General features: G+C 34.9%; 2 protein-coding genes across 2 annotated transcripts; both read left to right on the forward strand.

Annotated features, from left to right (window-relative positions):
• Nucleotides 1–3,059: 3,059 nt before the first annotated feature.
• On the forward strand, nt 3,060–6,092 carry LOC105340489 (prestin). Its single transcript, XM_011446548.4, has 2 exons — nt 3,060–3,397; nt 3,894–6,092. Exons 1-2 carry the CDS (start codon nt 3,390–3,392, stop codon nt 5,938–5,940), a joined length of 2,055 nt encoding a protein of 684 aa, XP_011444850.1. The 5' UTR covers nt 3,060–3,389; the 3' UTR covers nt 5,941–6,092.
• A 2,638-nt stretch (nt 6,093–8,730) lies between these two features.
• Nucleotides 8,731–16,126, forward strand: LOC105340490 (heat shock 70 kDa protein 12A-like). Its single transcript, XM_011446549.4, has 4 exons — nt 8,731–9,115; nt 9,261–9,479; nt 12,965–13,115; nt 14,466–16,126. Exons 1-4 carry the CDS (start codon nt 8,798–8,800, stop codon nt 15,632–15,634), a joined length of 1,857 nt encoding a protein of 618 aa, XP_011444851.1. The 5' UTR covers nt 8,731–8,797; the 3' UTR covers nt 15,635–16,126.
• The last annotated feature ends 3,650 nt before the right edge of the window (nt 16,127–19,776 follow it).

Below are 19,776 nucleotides of genomic sequence, written 5' to 3' on the forward strand. Positions count from 1 at the left end.
AGTTTGCAGGTTGTTAAATGCTGCTCTTGCCTTGGATAGTCTCTGTTTGATCTCGGTCTCTGCTCCACCATCTGTTATTATATTACTGCTCAAGTATGTAAAAGTGTTAGTACCTGAGAGGATGTGATTTTCCACTTTGACCGTTGTGGGTTGTTAACATTTGGTGTCATGACCTCTGTATTTTGTTGCTTATCATCAGTCCAATGCTTCCTGCGTATATGAGGAGCCTGTTGGTTTTTTCTTGAACGTGGTGATGGGAGTGGGAGAACAAGGCTATATCATCAGCAAAGTCAATGTCTTCAAGTGTTGTGAATTTACCCTATCTGATGCCTCTTGGAATGTCAGATGCTGTATTCTTCGTGACCCAGTCGAAGGCTATGATAAAGAGTGTTGATGACATTACACAGCCTTGACGTACTCCTGTTTTAACATCAAACTCGATGCTGGGGTTTCCAACTCTGCATCTGAAGTTGACATAAAAACTCTTGATGATATAATAACTCTTAATATATCAGATGTTGTGGGATGCCATACGACCGCACAATTTTTCAGAAACTCTCCCTATGAACGATGTCGAAGGCTTTTTCAAAATTAATAAAATTGATATAATTGTCGTTGCCATTCTGTACAATGTTCTTTGGTTCTTTAAATGTAAAAAATTTATCAATATCCTGGTATGAGCCCTGCTTGTTCTTACGCAGTTTTACATTTACAATTATGAATAATCTGATGATGATGATGATGATGATGATGATGATGATGATGATTTTGACCATGATCTTATTTGGAATGGAAAGAAGTGTTATTCCCAGCCAATTTTTTTGAGTCATTTGGTTTGCCTTTCTTTGGTATTTTTATGACTCAATGGTTCCATTCGTTTGATATGATGTTTCTTTCTCAGATGTCATGGAAAATTACTGTAAAATTGTGGCTGTTAGAAAAAGATCTGTTAAGAACAATTCTGCATCTAAGTTGTCATATCCAAGAGCTTTTAAGAGTTTGTATTGTAAAGACAATTTTTTTAATTTAGTGGTGGTTCAATGATGATGTTTAGGTCAGCTGCTGGATCACTGATATCAGGTTCATGAGTTGGAAGTGGCCTGTTCAATTAATTTTTCCTTAAAATGCTTTGTCTAACGTTCCTCCATCTCTTGCTCTGACGACAACAACTTTACTCTTTTGTCCTTGACAGGTAGATTGGGAGATGGTCTATTCCTGCCACTCACTGCCTTTGTTATGTTGTAAAAGGTTCCCTGCTCTCCCCTACTGGTTGCCTCTTCTGCTTTCGTTGATAGGGCATCTATGTTTGCGCCGTAAACATGACCGGAATGCAAAAAAGGGGGAGGGCAACTACATGATTAAACAAGTAGTAGGCCTGCCGTGCAAGATAACCTGTAATCTGGCTAGTTCCACGATAAAACCATTATTTTGTGGGAGAAAATATACAGTATTGCCATGTTTTCGGTAGGGACTGCTATATAGCCGCAGAGGGTTAGAGAAGATGGATTTGGGAGGGGGTGGTTAGGCCCTATACACAACACTGGAATCAAGCGACGGTCTGGAGTCTGCATGGCCCTCTTTCACCTGGTCGTATATATAGTGATCGCGCTGTTTGGCAATATATACACGTTCATATTGTGGCGTGATTATTTGCGCTGTAATTATAGCTGTTCTTCATACTTCGGTTATCTAATAACTGCGTATTGAATTTCATTTTGACAATATAAAGCCCTTTACCTGCGTAGAATTTTGTTATCTTTGCACTAAGGACATAGACCTGTTGGCTTCCTCTTCAGAGAATAACAATATAATTATACCTTTAAAGATATCAATCTGTTACCCATGTCTGGTAACTTATACTTAGACACTGTTTTGCATGATGTTTCTACATGATTTTGTATATAAATTGTAAAATTGATATACCATTTAAGGCAATGTGAAGCTATTGTTAAGTGATATACCAAAGGAATGTGAATTTATTGCCAAGAGATACCGTGGTAATGTGAAGCTATTGTTATGTGATAAACAGATAAACAAATTTAAGTTATGATAATTGGTAAGTAATCGACTGACAGTCGGATGCAAAGTGAAGCCATTGTAAAGTGATAGACTGAAGTGATAGTTAAATAAAAAGATATACCAAGTTATATGAAGCTGTTGTTAAGGTGAAATAACACATCATCACATAATGACCGACCGCTGATCGAAACGACATTTCGTTTTATTAAAAGGATTTTATGGACTGAAATATGTAACTTATTCCATAGCCGAGTGGATAAAGTGTCGGACATTTGATCCGAACATCCCGAGTTGGAATCCCGCAGGGGCTTTTGTTGTTACTTACGGGAATAATTATTTTAGATATTCATTTTTTATCCCCAAACTGCAAATTTTTCGCTTATTTGACAATTGTACAGTTTATTTATCATTATATCTTTCATTATCCAAAAATTTCCTGTTAATTCGAGTGACTTTTTCCAGGTGTGTTATTCCACCTTAAGTGATAAACCGAATGCCATGATAAAACAGCATTTATTATTATACTTTCATGTTAAATAGTGAAATCTGATTGGTTTAGACGCAGTTGGTAATCCGTTCTATTACCCACAGCGTTAGCAACACACTTGGCAACGGGTATCACAACAAATTGTTACATGCGCGTAAATTATGCGCGTACGGTTTGCCGTAGAATTCACTTCATTTCTATATAAAAGCAGTAAAATTTTCTTTTAAAATAAGACATTCAGTATGATAAAATAAATAGAGCCTGTTTGAGAGATGTAACAAAGATTTCAACAACATTGCAAACCGACGCGGAGCGGAGGTTGACAATGGTTTTCTCGGGGTGTCAATTTCAACAGTTACCCTCCCAAACAGGCACTATTTATATAATGCATTATCTTCACTAGCCACGTTCTTGATCGTTCTCAGAAATTACAGAAATCGAAAACGTGGCTAGCCAAGACTTACAACTGTATAAGCCGTACAAACAGAAATTGAAATGGTTCATGTTTACCAGTTCTGTAGTATATGACCTTGGACTTTTAAGTTGTTGAAAGTGTGATTTAGGTGTCCTGTTATAACGATAATCAAGTCATAATTTCCATTGTCATGAAGGGTCACGACGATATAAAAAATGCACATGTGCCATTTTAAATGTTCTGCAGTGTATTCATATCAAGCAGGCCGGGGTTTTCTTTCCCTAAGTCGTGAAATAATACTCCACTGCAAACTGCAGCCACTACCAATCGCGAACCCTGTAAAATGCCTGCGTGCACAGATGTTTGTGCTGATAACAGCAAACTTGCAACTGTTCTTTTGATTTGGTCTGATTATTCAGAGTAAGGTCACTCTGATATAGAAGTAGGACTAAGTAATAGCTTGCTGTCATGTCAAAGTAAGTTCTTACTTGTTATTAATATCACATTCATAAAATACAAACGGGCCACTTATTATTTCTTCTTGAGAATATTTTGAAATTTAAAAGCAATTTAAAACTTTAATTTCATGCTATGGTGTATTTCACGACACGTGCACCAATGTTGCAGGGTAGTTTGAATGTACTTAAAATATATTAATCGGCTATATAAGCATTTTAATTTTTAGTCATGCTCACATACAGAATGGTGTAAATATGTAGTGTTTTTTAACTCTAAGCGAAAATCTCTAACTTAATTTCGCAACCATGTACAGGTGTTAAAAAGGGTGTGACCAGACCTAAAGCAAACAGAAAATAACAGGAGAAAGATACTGTTCTTTAATTCTTTTCTGATAGTTGTATTTGCTGAAATCTGCTTAAAGTTAATCAAACTGGCTGATCGATTTCTAAGATATATTTTCAACAAAAGTTTATCATTATTACAAATCAATTAATATGAGTACTGTTCTTTTAGACCTGAGAACCCCGGTAATCAGGGCCAGAAAAGGCTATCTGGTGATAAAGATGAATTTGAACACGTGACTTTGCTTCGTTTACCAAAGACTCAAAGCGATTTGGACGATCTCACCGAAAAACAGCACCAAGATAAAGAAAGCGCAAACAAACAATGCACAGAATGTTGGACCCGCGAGAACGTTTGTACCTATATATTATCCATGTTTCCAATTGTACATGTATTACGTCATTACAAAATCAAAGAGTTTCTCCTGAAAGACGCTATCAGTGGATTGTCGACTGCGTGTTTACATTTCCCTCAAGGAATGGCGTTCGGAATACTTTCAACTTTGGCGCCAAAGTATGGACTCTATACCTCCTTCTTTCCTGTTGTTCTTTACGTGATCTTCGGAACTTGCCCATTTGTTTCCTTTGGAACTAATGCTGTCATTTCATTGTTCACTGCAAATATAATACAGAGTCAGTTATCGCCATCCATATTACTTGAAGGTAACAGTAGTTCCAACGCCAGTGTAGGGCAAATAAGTGAAGAGGACTTCGTTGAAATGAAGGCTGCAGTTGCAGCTGGGTCCTCGCTAATAGTAGGAATCCTACTCCTAAGTTTGGGATTACTAAGGCTTGGATTTATTGCGACGTATATGTCTACTCCGTTTGTCGGGTCGTTTACGACTACTGCCGCAATCCATATTATGTCCAGCCAGGTTCCGAAAAGCCTAGGTGTTCGGATACCCTCGGTTTCTGGACCAGGGAAACTTGTAATAACATATTTTGAAATCTTCAAGAACATCACTTCAGCAAACGTTGGTTCTATTGTTACGTCCATTATTTGTATAATCATTTTAGCATTTGTGAAAGATTTCATTAATGAGAAGTTTAAGTCCAAATTATTCATGCCAATACCAATAGACTTAATACTTGTGATCCTAGGTACCGTTATTTCTTATTTTGGTGAGTTAAACTCTAACTTCAACATTCCTGTGGTTGGCAATATTCCACCCGGGGTACCTCCCCCTACACTCCCCGACCTGAAAACAGGTATCATAGGCGACTCCATTGTGGTCGCCATCATAGTTTTTGTTTTGACCATTTCCATGGCAAAGGTCTGTGAGACAAAAAACGCCATCAACGCTGACCAAGAACTCGTGGCGTACGGAATGGCCAACCTTGGCAGTTCCTTTTTCCGTTGTTTTCCTTCTTGTGTGGCTCCACCACGTACCATCTTGCTGAAAACCATGGACTCCAAAACAACCTTTAACGGTATTTTCTCGGCATTGGTGATTCTTCTTATATTGCTCTTTTTAGGTGAGTACTTTCAGTACTTGCCTTTACCAGTCTTGTCCATTATGGTGATAATGGCCGTCAAAAACCTGCTTCTTCAGTTTCGCCAGTTACCACGCTTATGGAAGGTCAACAAATATGACTTTACTGTTTGGGTCGCTACAGTGGCATCAGGCGTATTCATCGACTTTGCGTATGCTCTTTACTGTGGAGTAGGACTAAGCATTTTTCTTATAGTATTTCAAAGTCAGAGAGGCAAGAAAGTTCTATTTGGAAAACTGAAAAATGAGGACCTGTACACTGAAGAATCAAAGTTTACGGTCCTTCCACCCTATGTAAAGGTCTTCAAAATGGAAGCGTCACTTTACTTCGCCACCGCCGAATCCTTCCGCGAAACTTTGTTCAAATTAACTTGGGATCCACGAGAAATAAATAAAGACTCGAATGAAGTAACCATTCCCGTAGAATCTTTATCATCAACCACAGGCGAAAAGGCACCGCCAGATGACACAACAAACAACGAAACCAAAATTGTCATCATTGACTGTTCATCTTTTAACTATGTTGACACAAACGGAATTTCCACCCTTTCGCTTGTTGTGAAGGAGTTCCGGTCTGTTGGGATTATTGTGTTCTTGGTTCGATGTACTTCTAGTTTTCTGGCCGTCATGGCTAGGTCTGATTTGATGGAGACTGTAGGTGAAGGAAATATATACCCAGATATTGTCGACGCAGTGGCTTTGAATATTATGGACACGCAACTTTAGACTTACAAGAGAATTACACATGTATCACTTACATAAAAATATCGAAATTGTATAAAATTCTTTTGTTATTGGTATTTTTTAAAATGTTTTAACTATACTTATCATAAAAATAAATCCTAGTTTGATTCACAGCGAAATTTCTTTGTTTGCAAATATAGAGAAGCTTATGCTACTGTAATAATTATTTATACCCAAACATGTGTTCGAATTACATTTTGATTAATTATTACATAGATTGCTGAATTATTATATAAAAAATATTGTATTCACAAAAGTGGAAGATATAAGTTGGAAAAGAATGCTTTTTGTGTTGTTTTATTAAATTCATGCTTTTATTTGATTCCAGATTGATATTAGTATTTACTTTCTTACACAGCTGAAGAACAGTAAAAGTATTTCGTTATTTGCCCTTGAACGCACATTATCACAAGAATATCATTTCGCAAGAACAGCTTGATCAGAATTTACCTTTGAATCCATCCTATTGGATTCCATGTGTTCAGAATTGCTATTTTGCATTTTAATAAATATACAGGATAGTTAGATGCTTTTGATGTAATCCTTTATTTGTTTTTCATCAAATACTATTACTACTCGTTGATGTGGAATAACTCAACAAGTTATATGCTGCTGACCTCACAGTTTAAGGTACTTGAACAGACCTAAACTCAACAAAACTGTTGCTTTGCTTTCTATATGTATATACTATAGTACATGTAATGTCGATATTGTATTAAGTAAAAATTACACACTTCTATATTACTTTCACAAGTACATGTAATGGGTGTCTTACTGCGAAGGCTAGAACACGGTTCTTTCTTGGTCTTGGAACAAGAGTACAATTAATGTCGGCAAAACAGCCAAGAGCAATTCAGAACATGTTCAGTGGAACAAAAATTTTGCACCACTTCTTCAGGAACTAGTAGAAGAAAACTTGCGAAAAGAGAATGAATAGATACGTTGTACTTTTTGTATTTAAAAATGTACTTTTTTAATCTAATATTTACTCAGTCAGAATTTACTTTGAGTTACCAATTAGACTACATTTCAGTGTCTTTAGGTAACAGAAAGGTCTCCTGTATAAATAGCTGCAAAAGCATAATATATTCAAATGTAACTTATTGGCATAGCAAAAAATAACAATGACTATTCAATTTTACACTTTACTGAAAGGAGGTTGAAATGGAAGGTTTGAGGCGATGGTGGCAAAACTGTGAGGTCGGATTGATTCAAATTTTAAACATTTACAGGTTTTATTCAAAAGAACACATTGGCCTAAATATATCGCAAAATTCATTTCTATTTAAAGCTGCTTGGTCCGATTTTTTTGTATTTACAGTATCAACATTTTTTTCATACAAATCATTTATCTTAGAAAGTTATGGGCTTTCTCCTATTTACACCAGCAGAATCAGTATCCTTTCAAAGTTAGAAATACACCCCTGCGAATGTTATTGTCATTCAAATTTTAGACCACGTGGTTTTATTTGACCCTTTCAGTTTCGCAGTAAAAATCGTACCTCGTGTATAAAGTATATTTCACAGTATCTAGGTTCTAGTAGTCAAATATAAAATCTAGATATTGATTTTAAACTTTATCTTCATTAATTGGTGAATAAAATGTGTTCTAGAAATAAATGTGACTATACAAAATCAGTTTTTGTCTGCTGTTGCAACAACTAACATGCTTAAAAGAGATCCCTCCTGAGGATTAATTTTCGATCCGCGCCTGACCTAGTAATAACATCAATAGTGAAACAGACTATACCATTTTATGCAGAATGTTGCTTGAAAATGGCTCGATATACTAAGTTTTAATGCAAAACAGACACACATTATTAATTTTTTCAAACATGGTATTGCACACCACAAGCATCAAAATGGCTTTGATTTTATTAAGCAACCCAATGTTTATATTTTCAACCACTCTACACGTGTTTGAACACGAACGATAACTCTGTTCTGAATATTATCGTTTATATAAATAACCGCTAGATGGTAAAATAAGACATACAAGCTTTTCCCGTTCTAACATAAATCAAAATAGGATATGATATGAAAAACGACCAGTACTTACGTATTTTGAGAATATTATCCGAACACTTATACTTCCGCTCGAAATTTCACAGGAACTGAACAAATATCGGTGAAGTCTCGTGAACTTTCATTCGAGCATCTCTGGATTTATTAATTAATTAGCAACGATAAAGAAAACATTCCGAACACATTCGCAGGGGTGAAATATTCAAAACAAAAAACAAACCAAAATGCATCACGGGAATATTTAGAAAAGGAAACCGCTTGGTTTCGTCCCCCGAATGATTGGGGTTATTCAACACGCATGCTATGCATCGATTGTAAAGAAAGCAAACTTTAGACCTTTATTTAAAGCGATGTCAAATTCGTAACACAGCCATACCCGTCTCGTCGTCAGGGGTGAAATTTAACATGAGGCGAAATAACGCGGTACCTTTTAATGTCGTTTGTTTTGTTAGCAAATTTTGTACGTATTTTTCTTCATTGAAATTTGGCATAATTGACGGGTAAAACTACTGCAATGTCTATTATTATACATATACTAAGCATAGCCATCGTTTAAAAGCGTGCATAAAATTTGATATAAGATCGGACCAAGCAGCTTTAAGTTACTACAAAACAGATAAGGCAAAACTTTCCAATTAATTTTTTTTTCTGAAAATTTAATTTAATATTTTGCTTTTTACTATAAAGCATAGTAGAGTAATAGATTTTGTTCCATTGTCTGTCCGAGCTACCGTAAAAAAGGTAGATATTGTCAAACCGAAAGTAAATTAAGCTACCCTGAATACAGATGTGACTCAACCGTTAAGAACTAATAATGAGTTCCTCGCAGTCACAGAACAACATTTCGGAGAACTGCACCTGGTTCTGTTCTATAGATATTGGGACATCATATTCTGGATATGCATTTGCTCCACGGGGAAATTTGACAGAAAAATCGTGTGAAATATATTCAGGTGTGTGGGAAAACGATGTCTTATCCCACAAGACACCCACTTCTGTTTTGTTAGACCAAACTAAGCATTTCATTGCCTTTGGACATGAGGCTGACAGTGAATATGAAAACCTTGTTCAGGAAAAAGAACACGAGAAGTGTTTTTATTTCAGAGATTTCAAAATGGAGCTCTATAACACTGTAAGAGAGAGAGAGAGAGAGAGAGAGAGAGAGAGAGAGAGAGAGAGAGATTGTGTGCTTGTTGTTAATATATTGGTTTGCACAGAAATTGTTTCATATATCTTAATTTAGTTCCTCCTTACCTTCCTCATTTGATTATTCTCAGGTGGTGTCAAGAGACCTCTCGATTAAGGACTATCATGGAAAGTCGTGTAAAGCTCAGCAAATCTTTGTGGAATCGATCCGATTTCTTAGAGAACATTTCCTGAAAGTCTTGGGGGTGCGTTATTGCTACACAGTTGAAGATGATATATGTTACACAGTGACAGTGCCTGCGATATGGAGTGATGCTGCAAAACAGTTCATGAAAGAAGCGGCCATTGAGGTAACCTAAGTCCATTGGCGGATCCAGAGGGGGGGGGGGTTCCCCTGGGGTCGGAACCCCCTCTTTCTCTGGGACATTTGATATTTTGTTGTTGTTGAAAACTTGTAATGTAATAATCAGTCGAAAACTAGCGCAATCTTTTGTGCGCCGTAAATTGCAGTGTTTTAGGCACTGAATGTAGCTCTCAGGTCGTCCATCCGTTTCTTGACAAATAATGAATTATGCACATATTGAATTTCATCAATTAGAACCCCCCCCCCCCCCCTTTTCCAAATTGCTGGATCCGCCTCTGCTAACAAAACATGCACATGTACCCAAGTTTATTCATTTGCATGAATAGCTGTAAACGTGGATCACATTTGCTGTTTTTGTAGGAAGGCAGCGCTGTATAACACATCTACGTTATTGTAATAGAATGTTGATTAATATTAATTATCAATTTATTTAATTATATTAATCCATTAATTAATAGAGTAAAATATGTATAGTAAATGGAAAATCATTTTGTAAAAAAGATATTACATAATACAGTGTACCTACAAATGATTTGTTACATGTAATAAAACTTTTTAATATCAAATAGGCTACCAACTGATTTACTTCGAATGAATCAAATTTAATTTCACCGAAGGTTCAAGTGAGCTTTTCTGATCACTCGTTGTCCGTCGTCCGTCCGACCGTCCGTCTGTCCGTCAATCTTCACATTTTTGACTTCTTCTCAAAAATCACTGGGCAAATTTTAACCAAATTTAGTACAAAGCATCCTTATGGAAAGGGGATTGTAAATTATTAAAATAAAGGGCACAGTCCTTTTTAAAAGGGAGATAAATGCGAAACAGGGAGTATAGGGTGCGTGTCTTTAAAAATCTTCCTCTCAAGAACCACTGCACCAGAAATGCCAATTTTTACAAAAAAGCTTGTATATATATAGTGAAAATTCTAAATTGTAAAAATCGTGACCCTCGGACCAAAACTGGTTTAACATAGAAATACATAGGAAAAATGTTTACAAGACTTTTGTTCCATTTATTCAACTAAATTGTGCACCAAAAAAACCAACTGTATCTCCATGATTATTGACAACTCATTGCATAAGTTTATAAGGTTGTTTAATCAAGAAATGACGGATTAATACAATAAGGTGTAAAAATTCACAAAATATTATTTTAGTTTATCGCTTACATTTTATCTGGATACCGTGCCCGATAAAAATAAAAATTAATATGTAAATTTATTTGTTATCGGGTACGGTCTCCAACATAAATATAAGCGATAAATTTATCTTGTGATTTTGTTGCAATATTGCTGCTAGTTTGGTTGAGCATTATAGATACGGCAGATCTAAACAACCATACCATAGATAATCTTGTTTCACACGGGAACTAAATTTTGAAAAGTATGTTTTTATTATAATTAGGGGAAAACTGTTTATGTGTTACCCTCGTATACAAATGATGAACCCGTGAAATTTGTTCAAAGACTGTTTAAAGCAGAAAGAAGATAATTTATTTTTGAACTTTGAAATTTCGACGATTTTTGTAACCATAATGAGTTATGATTCATTGTATTACAAATGCATCACTACGTATTTTATAAGGAAATATACTGAGTATACAATCACATGGTGGTGTTAAAATTGCATATAAAAATATAGTTGCATATTGTGGTATTTATGGACTTATTGTACGAAAGACCTAACTCAGACAGCGCGTGCACGGTTCTCTATCTCGCGGGCTCCCTGGTCGAGGACGGATGTGTCCAGGTGCATGGCGAGGGTTATTGTGAACTCTTGTTGATGAACCCATGTTTTATGTGTATTTGTATGTTTGCTTGGGAATAAATACTACAATATGTACGAATTTAGTTTCACAAAACATTTTTATTTTGATATTATTTGATGTACGACTATTGGTACAGAAATTTAATTTAATGATACCGATATTAAAGAAAATGTCAGTTCGAGGCCTTTGTGGGCATTCCAGCCTTTGATATTTATAGTGAAGATTCTAAATTGTAGAAATCGTGACCCTCAGACCAAGACTGAAGTCCCAGGCGGGGTTCAAAGTTTAACATAGAACTACATAGGAAAAATGTTTAAAAATTTTCTTCTCAAGAACTACTGCACCAAAAAATGCCAATATTTACACAAAAGGTTGTATATATAGTGAAGATTCTAAATTGTAAAAATCGTGACAAAAAGTGGGGCCCCAGGAGGGGCATATATAGGATAATGTTTTAAAATCTTCTTCTTAAGAACTATAATGCAGTACTATGCATACATGTACATCCTTAAATAATGTAGATTCTAATTTGTAAAAATCTTGATTCCCGGACAAATACTGGGGCACCAAGAGGGGTTCATAATTTAAACATTTTAAAAAATATAAAGGAAAGGTTTTAAAAAAAATTTCTCAAGAACTAAATGTTATAGTTTGTAAAATTACTATGCAGTCATTCCTGGCTTATGTAGATTATTAATTGGTAAAAATCGTGACCCACGGACTAATACTGGGGCCCCAAGAGGGGGTCAACTTTATTATAGAACTACAATGCTTCAATTTGTGAGATTACTATCATGCATACAACCTTGGATAATGTAGGTTCGAAAGTTTTAGAATAGTGATCCTTGGACTAATACTAGGGACCCAAGATGGGTTAAAAGTTAAATGTAGAAGTATATATGGAAAATGTTTAAAAATCTTTTTCTCGAGAATACAATGCTTCAAATTGTCAGATAACTACGCAATCATCCTCAAATAGTGTAGATTTTAAATTATAAAAGCTGTTACCCTCGATATAATACTAGGGCTCCAAGAGGTGTTCAAAGTTTAACATAGAAATATAGAGGGAAAATGTTTAAAAATCTTTTTCTAGAAAACTATAATGCTTCAGCTTGTGAGATTACTATGAAAGCATCCTTAAATAATGTAGATTCCAAATTAATAAACCTTTGGCACTGGACTAATACTGGGGCCCCAAGAGGGGCTCAAAGTTTAACATAGAAAGATATATTGAAAATGTTTTTAAAAAGGTTTTTCTCGAGAACTATAATGCTACAGTTTGTGGGATTACTATGCAAGGATCCTCAAAGGGTGTAAACTCTAATGTAGTGGAACCAAGAGTTATCTTTCTGTACAGTCTGAGAGTTATTCCTCTTGATGTGGAACTCTTCTACGTTCAGTTTTTCAGGCTGCGTACATGCGGTCCGCCGCAGTGCTAAACATTTTCATTCCTATGTTACTAGTTATGTTGTTAAAGCCAACCATAAACCTCGGACCATTACTGGGGCCCCAGAAAGGGGTTCAATGTTTAAAGTAGAAAAAGCATATGCTACGAAATAGAATGTTACAGGGAACTGCTGTTCAGGTGAGCGATGTGGCCCATGGGCCTTTTGTTTTACATGCTTTCAGCTTTGATAGCATTGTAAAAGATAGAAAACTCGTGGGTTCCGACAATGATTTAATTTAAAATGATCAAAATTGTAGGCAGGAATTTGTGAGGGTCGTCTTATGTTGGCGTATGAACCGGAAGCCGCAGCACTTTTTTGTATGCAACTCACAAGAGACCGAAGGGCGACAAATTGTGAACCAATGCATTTCGTTCCAGATCAACCTTATATGGTGGTAGATTTAGGGGGTATGATATATTAATTACCTTTATAAATTGTGGTGTGTATTTTTTAGGTCACCTGAGTAAACTTTTCAATGATTTTCATGTCCCTTGGAGTATATGTTTTGACTCTAGGGCAGGGCCAAAATGGATGTATAGGTGTTAATGTATATAATGATAAAAAAAATTATCCTCTTTACTCCCACACACCAGAATGGAAAACTGCATCCATGATTTTGTAGACCCGGTCCTTAAAGCTATACACGCTATAATTTGCGTCAATTTTGAATAAAGGGGAAAATGTATGTGTTTGATTACTAATAAAAGTTACCTTTATTCTGTTAATTATAATGCTCAATTCGATCACGTAACAAATATATCAAATATTAAACAATAAAAAATATTTATTTTCCTGCCAGGAAAGTAATGCCTCCTCGTGAATATCAATCTATCACGTGATATCGACAGCTAAATTTAGCCTATCATACCAAAACTGGTGAAGGGTCAACATCCAGTTCATAATTGTGATAATTTCACAAAGGAAAGGATATTTTCAGTAAAGCATAAATTTGTCCGATATACGAGTACAAACAAAAGAAAAAATACTAGCCTGTGAGTAGATATGAATACTTCCTTTAAAAAAATGACGTAGACCTGTGGTTTTCCCCTATGTGCTATTTATAGATCCTATAAGTGTTAAGGTATCGTGAATGGCAAGCGTATTTTACTCATTATACATGTAAGTATTTCAAATTAACAACTGTTAAGCATATTAAAAATCAAGTTGGATATTTAATTAGGCAAACAATAACGACCACCTAGTTCTCCGCGGACATGCGCAATGAGGTCGGTTTGCTCTTCCTTCATCAATATTCATGAAAAGGTATATTTTCCTGGCAGGAAAATAAACAATTAAAAATCTATATCTTTGTAACGAGATGGAATTCACCCTTGTAATTTACAGATTAAGGATAACTTTTATAAGTAGACAAACACATGCGTTTTCACTGTCATTCAAAATTGACGCAAATTATAGCGTGTATAGCTTTAAGTTTTTTTTGCCAAAATTATAGGTTTCACAGTTCTTTTTTAAATATTTCAGGCAGGGAGGTGGTCGTCATTACAAATTTATAATTTTTCTACTCCAGAAGAAACCCAATCAATTAAATACGTTGTGTACAACGGATATGAGACTCGACAAGTTTGTGTATGGGTTATATGCTACTCAGGTGACCGTTAAGGCCAATTGGCCTCTTGTTTTAAATTGTGTGAACTATTAAATTGTTGACGTTTGAGACTTGGTTGTGATGATTGAATTATATTTGTTTCGGTTCACAAAAATTGATTGCATACTAAAAATATAGTATATCTTTGAAGGTGGAACTGCGGACATTACGGTGCAAAAGATTTCATCGACGGACATTGTACACAATTTGTACAAAGCCTCAGGAGGTCCCTGGGGTGGAAATCAGATTAACAAAGTCTTCTTTCAACTCTTAGTCAAACTTTTTGGAGAAACCGCATTTCAGAAATTCTGCGAGGACAGTATGGTTGACTTTTTCAATTTAACTCAAAAAATAGAGATCGCTAAAAGAAAGATTTCCATGATCGGAGATCGCTCAGTTGTTATAGAAACTCCACCGCCACTACTACATACAGAGGAAGAACTTAAATGCCTTAAAAATGCGATACAGGAAGCGAATTTGCAAGATATGGTGAATGCAAAATTGGGAAAACTCATTATTAAGAATAAATATTTCTTGGAATATTTTCAAGTTATATGTGGAAAGACTGTAGATTTAGTCACATCTATCATTCAAACAGAAAATTTACAAATAAGATCTATTGTGTTGGTTGGTGGGTTTTCCGAGTCGAAAGTTGTTCAGAGTATATTTAAAGACAGTTTTCCGAAGAATAACGTACTAATTCCAATGGGGGCTGAGTTGGCAGTTTTAAAGGGGGCAGTAATATACGGATTTGACAGCAGCATAATTGACACTCGAATATGTCGGTATACTTATGGGATAAAACTGGAAAGAAGGTTCAATCCTAATGTTGATGACCCATCGAAAACGTTTATGAAAGGTGACCAGCTGTACACAGAAGATTGTTTTGACAAGTTTTTCGAAATCGGCGAACCAGTGGCTGTTGGTACAAAGCGTTCCATCAAAGTACATTTGAATCATGATGATGAAAATCTTTCTTGTGATTTGAGTGGGCCCAAGGAAATAGAGGTGTTTGCGTCTCCAGAGAAATCTCCTTTGTACACCACAGACATCGCATGCCATTCATGCGGAATGATTTACGTTCCTGCGCCTGTTGGAGGTTTGCCAGTACACGTAAAAGGACGGATAGAGATTGAAGTCACCGGGGTTGATAATTTTCGGATTACTTATATTGACGATGAAGATTTTACCTTCTCCTCTCCAGGACATATCGACTTCATGTCTACCCATAAAAACAGTGCACAGGATAAGGCGATTCAAAATTCCTCAAATCAAGGGTCCTCCCCACATTTTGAAAAAGTTATTGCATACAACTCATAATTTCTATATTCTTAGTGATATGGGAAATAACATCTAACAATTTTCAATTTGGGAAGGGGATAGCTGTTTAAATATTAATCACCGTTCCTCAAAACAAAAGTCCCCAAAGGATTCGAACTCGATCGGTAACTCTGGGCTCGTAGACAGAACCTACCCATTGCGCTAAATAGATAAACACGAAATGTTGGCGATATAATTAGGTTTACAATGGGTTAAGGTTGCTCTATACACCAACAGTTTATTCCAATTTTCAATAGAAGACCGCAAAACATATACTTATCAAATATCAAAATGATGATAGGGATACTATAGGTATTTTTAAAGAATATTTGAATGGTTTTTCGTGTTTTTGTAAAACATTTTTTAAAAAGTTAACTATTAACAAAGTGTGAGAAATTTTTTTGTCATATGGTGGTTATTTCCTTCGGAAACCTAACAAAAAATATGACACTTCTTAACAATCAAAAATGTTATTATTGCAATTTTTTGTATTTCCCCAAAACATAATTTTACATATTTTCTTACTCTGTTGACAAATCATCTGAAAAAGCTGCTTGATGTTATAAGAAAATGTATTTTAATAAATGTGACATAAAAAATTGAATGAATATCATTGCAATTAAACACAAAAAATATATTTTTAAATTTTATTTGGTATGAAAGTTCCTCAGGTAAGAGTTATCGTTTCTAAGTCCCAAGGCCCAAACACCTTGGAGACTTTTCATTTCCGAGTTGAAGAAAATTTACTTAATATCATGTTGGAATAATAAATACATACATATTCCATTATAGGCCTATATAAGTGAATGTATTCGCTCTAATGCAAAACTAAGTCAAATAAGTAGAGGGGAAAATTAACAAATAGGATTTCTGTATCCCAACCTGAAAGAGATTCCCAAAGCCACCCTCCCATCTCCTTATGATGGTGAGGAACATATGTCGATATTAATGTAGATAAAGTATATTATAATTGAAATACTTTCACCGGTTTAGAATTTTCTTTCCCAGTATTCAACCAAAAAATACGTTTTAGAAAATTTTGGAAAGTTCAACATTTAAGGACGTCGTTTACTCAGGGTTTGAGTTCTCAAAATCCGGATTGTTAAAAAGTTCAATGACATGAGTAAAATTTGTTCTAAACACTAAAAGTATTTATGAAATGAATTATTATTGACAAACCATTCGATATTTTTACTATATCCTGGAATTAGGCTCAAACAAAAGTTGGACTTTTAGCAAAGCAGAGGAAATTCAGACTAAAATTTTCAGATTTTGTTTTTCACTTAAATATATTTGGTAGTACTGTAATATTCAAAGTTAAGATTTTATTTGTTAGTGAACATAATTTTGCATATTTTCTGTTGGTTTTAACTCACTTTTTCTTTTAGATATTTGAATGGCACACACTACAAAAATAATGAAAAATGCTTAAAAACGATAAAAGACAACATATCTCAAAATTTTGATCATTGACCTCATATAACTTTTATACCAGCAGAGTAAGATCAATATGCCCAGTTTAAAGCTATAAATGTTTTGGTATTATCATCATTCAATTTTTTGTAAAATTGAATCAAAAAAGGGTAGGAATTTGAAAACTGATAGAGGAAATTCGGACTGGAATATTCAAAACAATTGTGGATAAAAACTTAATGCTTTGTGTCTGTTCAGTGTCACTGCCATTCATAAACTGTATTTCATTTTTAAAAGAGTAAAGCAATTTGTATTATTTTCACAATTTAGAAAATTTCAATCATGGTATAAAATTTTTAGGGACTTTTCTTATATTTTCAAAAAATATTCAGTGGCCATTATCTCAAAAAGTAGGTCATTGACCTACTTTTTTGAAAATGGAAAATAGCACTACAATGATAGGTCTTTAACATACAATAGATGGTATTTCATTATCATCAGTGGAATTTTTTTTTCATTCTGAGTAAACGTATACCTTAATTGTCCTCAACGGGATTTGAACTCACGATCTACAGGTTTGTAGTGAACCAACTAATCCTCTGCGCTTCGCTCTAAGATATCGACGATAGGAAAGAAACTATTTGAAAAATTATACTTAATTTTATTGTTTATTTCGATAAATTCTACGACACAACATGAAGATGTGACATACCACATTACTTGTACTTTTTATTTGTAAGTTATGAATTTTTCAATTATCAAATTAATTGTATTTATTTATAACAAATTTTTCAAAAGAGCGGTCCACATACAATTCGCCTCAGTTTAAATCAGCCAGTACTGGAATTGCATGCTTCCAGACTTACTTTTTTGCGTACTGCGTCATCAAAAAGTGGTGTATAGAGCCACCTTAAAAATCGCCATATTGTGACGTACGACTGTCATTTAAAGTAAGTCACATCCAGGGTATCAAGGGCCCTTGATTAAGGATTTTTTGTTTTCAAATTATTAATTTAGAATATTAAACTATATTATAATGACATTATGTGCATAATTTCATATTTATATAATTATATATAAATATGCCCTTCTTGCAAGCCATTCCTATGTACCAGTGTAAACTATTCCTTTTGTGGATTTTGACATTTTACAAACTGATTCTTAAGTATCACTACTATGATCGCTTCCTTCATAACCCACGAGAATCATCGAAGAAAGCATTCTATTGTTTCTATTAACATTTTTCTTTTTTAACTAATCAATAAATTGATTATAAAAAGTTAGTAAAATTCACTAAATTACTGTTAACATACATATGTACGTTCGCTAAAAGTAACAGCCAAATCGTCTCCTGAGACTTTGATTCTAACATCATCATGATTATTTCGTGCAGCCCGTGATTTTTCTTAGGTTTTCCTAGGGCGTGTAGATTTCAGTCTGGCTGTTTCTATAGAACTATGAATTAACTATAAGTTTCCACAAGAAACAGAGGAAATAATACTTGGTAGATGTAAATATATTGATATATTTACATCTACCAAGTATTATTTCCTCTGTTTCTTACGGAAGCTTAAAGTTAATTCATAGCTCTATAGAAACAGCAAGACTGAAATCTACACGCCCCATTCATCGATTGGTCGAAATATACAGCGACTGAAACTGACAAAAAACTGACAGGACTAAAATTAACACGCCCTGTTTATCGATTGCTCGAAAACTACAGCGGCCTAAGAAAAATCGCAGACTGCACGAATTAATCATGATGATGTCAGACTTAAAGTGTCATAGGAGAGGATTTGGCTGTTTCTTTTAGTTATGTACTTTAACAGTAATTAAGTGAATTTTACTAACTTTTCATAATCAATTTATTAATTAGTTAAAAGAAAGATGTTAATATATAAAACAATAGAATGCTTTCTTTGATTATTCATGCGGGTTATGAAGGTGGCGATCATTACAGAAAATTTTTACATAATCCGCTAATGTATTTTTCTGCAATGTCTCTACCTTCATATCCCGAATGAATCACCAAAAATCATTTTATTGTTTAAATAACACATTGTACTCAGCGTATGAATAAATACAACTTTTTAACTGGCTTCGAAATGACTTTTAAATATTCGCGCCCATTATAAGTGTTTTACAAGTTATTCCACTCAAGTGGTTACTTGTAAACAGAAAATAGCAGCCAGCATAATAAACACAATTTCCAATGGCGGAAAAGAGTTTCTCTGATACAGACCGAGTCTCTGGTCAATCAATAACGGAGCTAAATACTAAGTATGCTTTAAAAGATCAAATTCTCGGTGGCGAAGGTTTTGCTTCGATGGACGAAATCTCAGCCAAAATATTCCCATCAGTTTTTGCAGCTAATCAAAACTGCTTGCAGAAACCTTTGCAGAAACACCCACGATAAACCGACATCGGATTTGTATGGTCAGGGAGTACTTTTGAAGGTGTGAATATCCCCAACATGTCCAGAGGGGCTGGTGGAAAGGTGGAAATGGATATTTTATGTGTGTTTCGAGGGATTCAAGTTGGAACAACGGCAAGCAGTCCCATTGTAATGGTGGAACAGGAGGGGACAACAAAGGGATACTTTCTGTTGTATGTTAACATTCCAGATTACAGACAAAGATGGGGACATTTCTGTACCATCCCAAGCTCGCCAAAACGAACAGGGGAAATGTATTTAAATCCTCTGCTCATAATGGAAGTTATGTATAAAC

The sequence above is a fragment of the Magallana gigas genome, chromosome 5, assembly GCF_963853765.1.
Source record: "Magallana gigas chromosome 5, xbMagGiga1.1, whole genome shotgun sequence".
Lineage (NCBI taxonomy): Eukaryota > Metazoa > Mollusca > Bivalvia > Ostreida > Ostreidae > Magallana > Magallana gigas.

What these genes read in the sequence shown, in the direction of transcription:
- LOC105340490 (XM_011446549.4), top strand. Translation starts at nt 8,798, where the DNA reads ATGAGTTCCTCGCAGTCACAGAACAACATTTCGGAGAACTGCACCTGG. An exon ending in TGAAAGAAGCGGCCATTGAG is followed by an intron (nt 9,480 to 12,964) that starts GTAACCTAAGTC and finishes TCAAAATTGTAG; the next exon opens with GCAGGAATTTGTGAGGGTCG. An exon ending in TATGGTGGTAGATTTAGGGG is followed by an intron (nt 13,116 to 14,465) that starts GTATGATATATT and finishes ATATCTTTGAAG; the next exon opens with GTGGAACTGCGGACATTACG.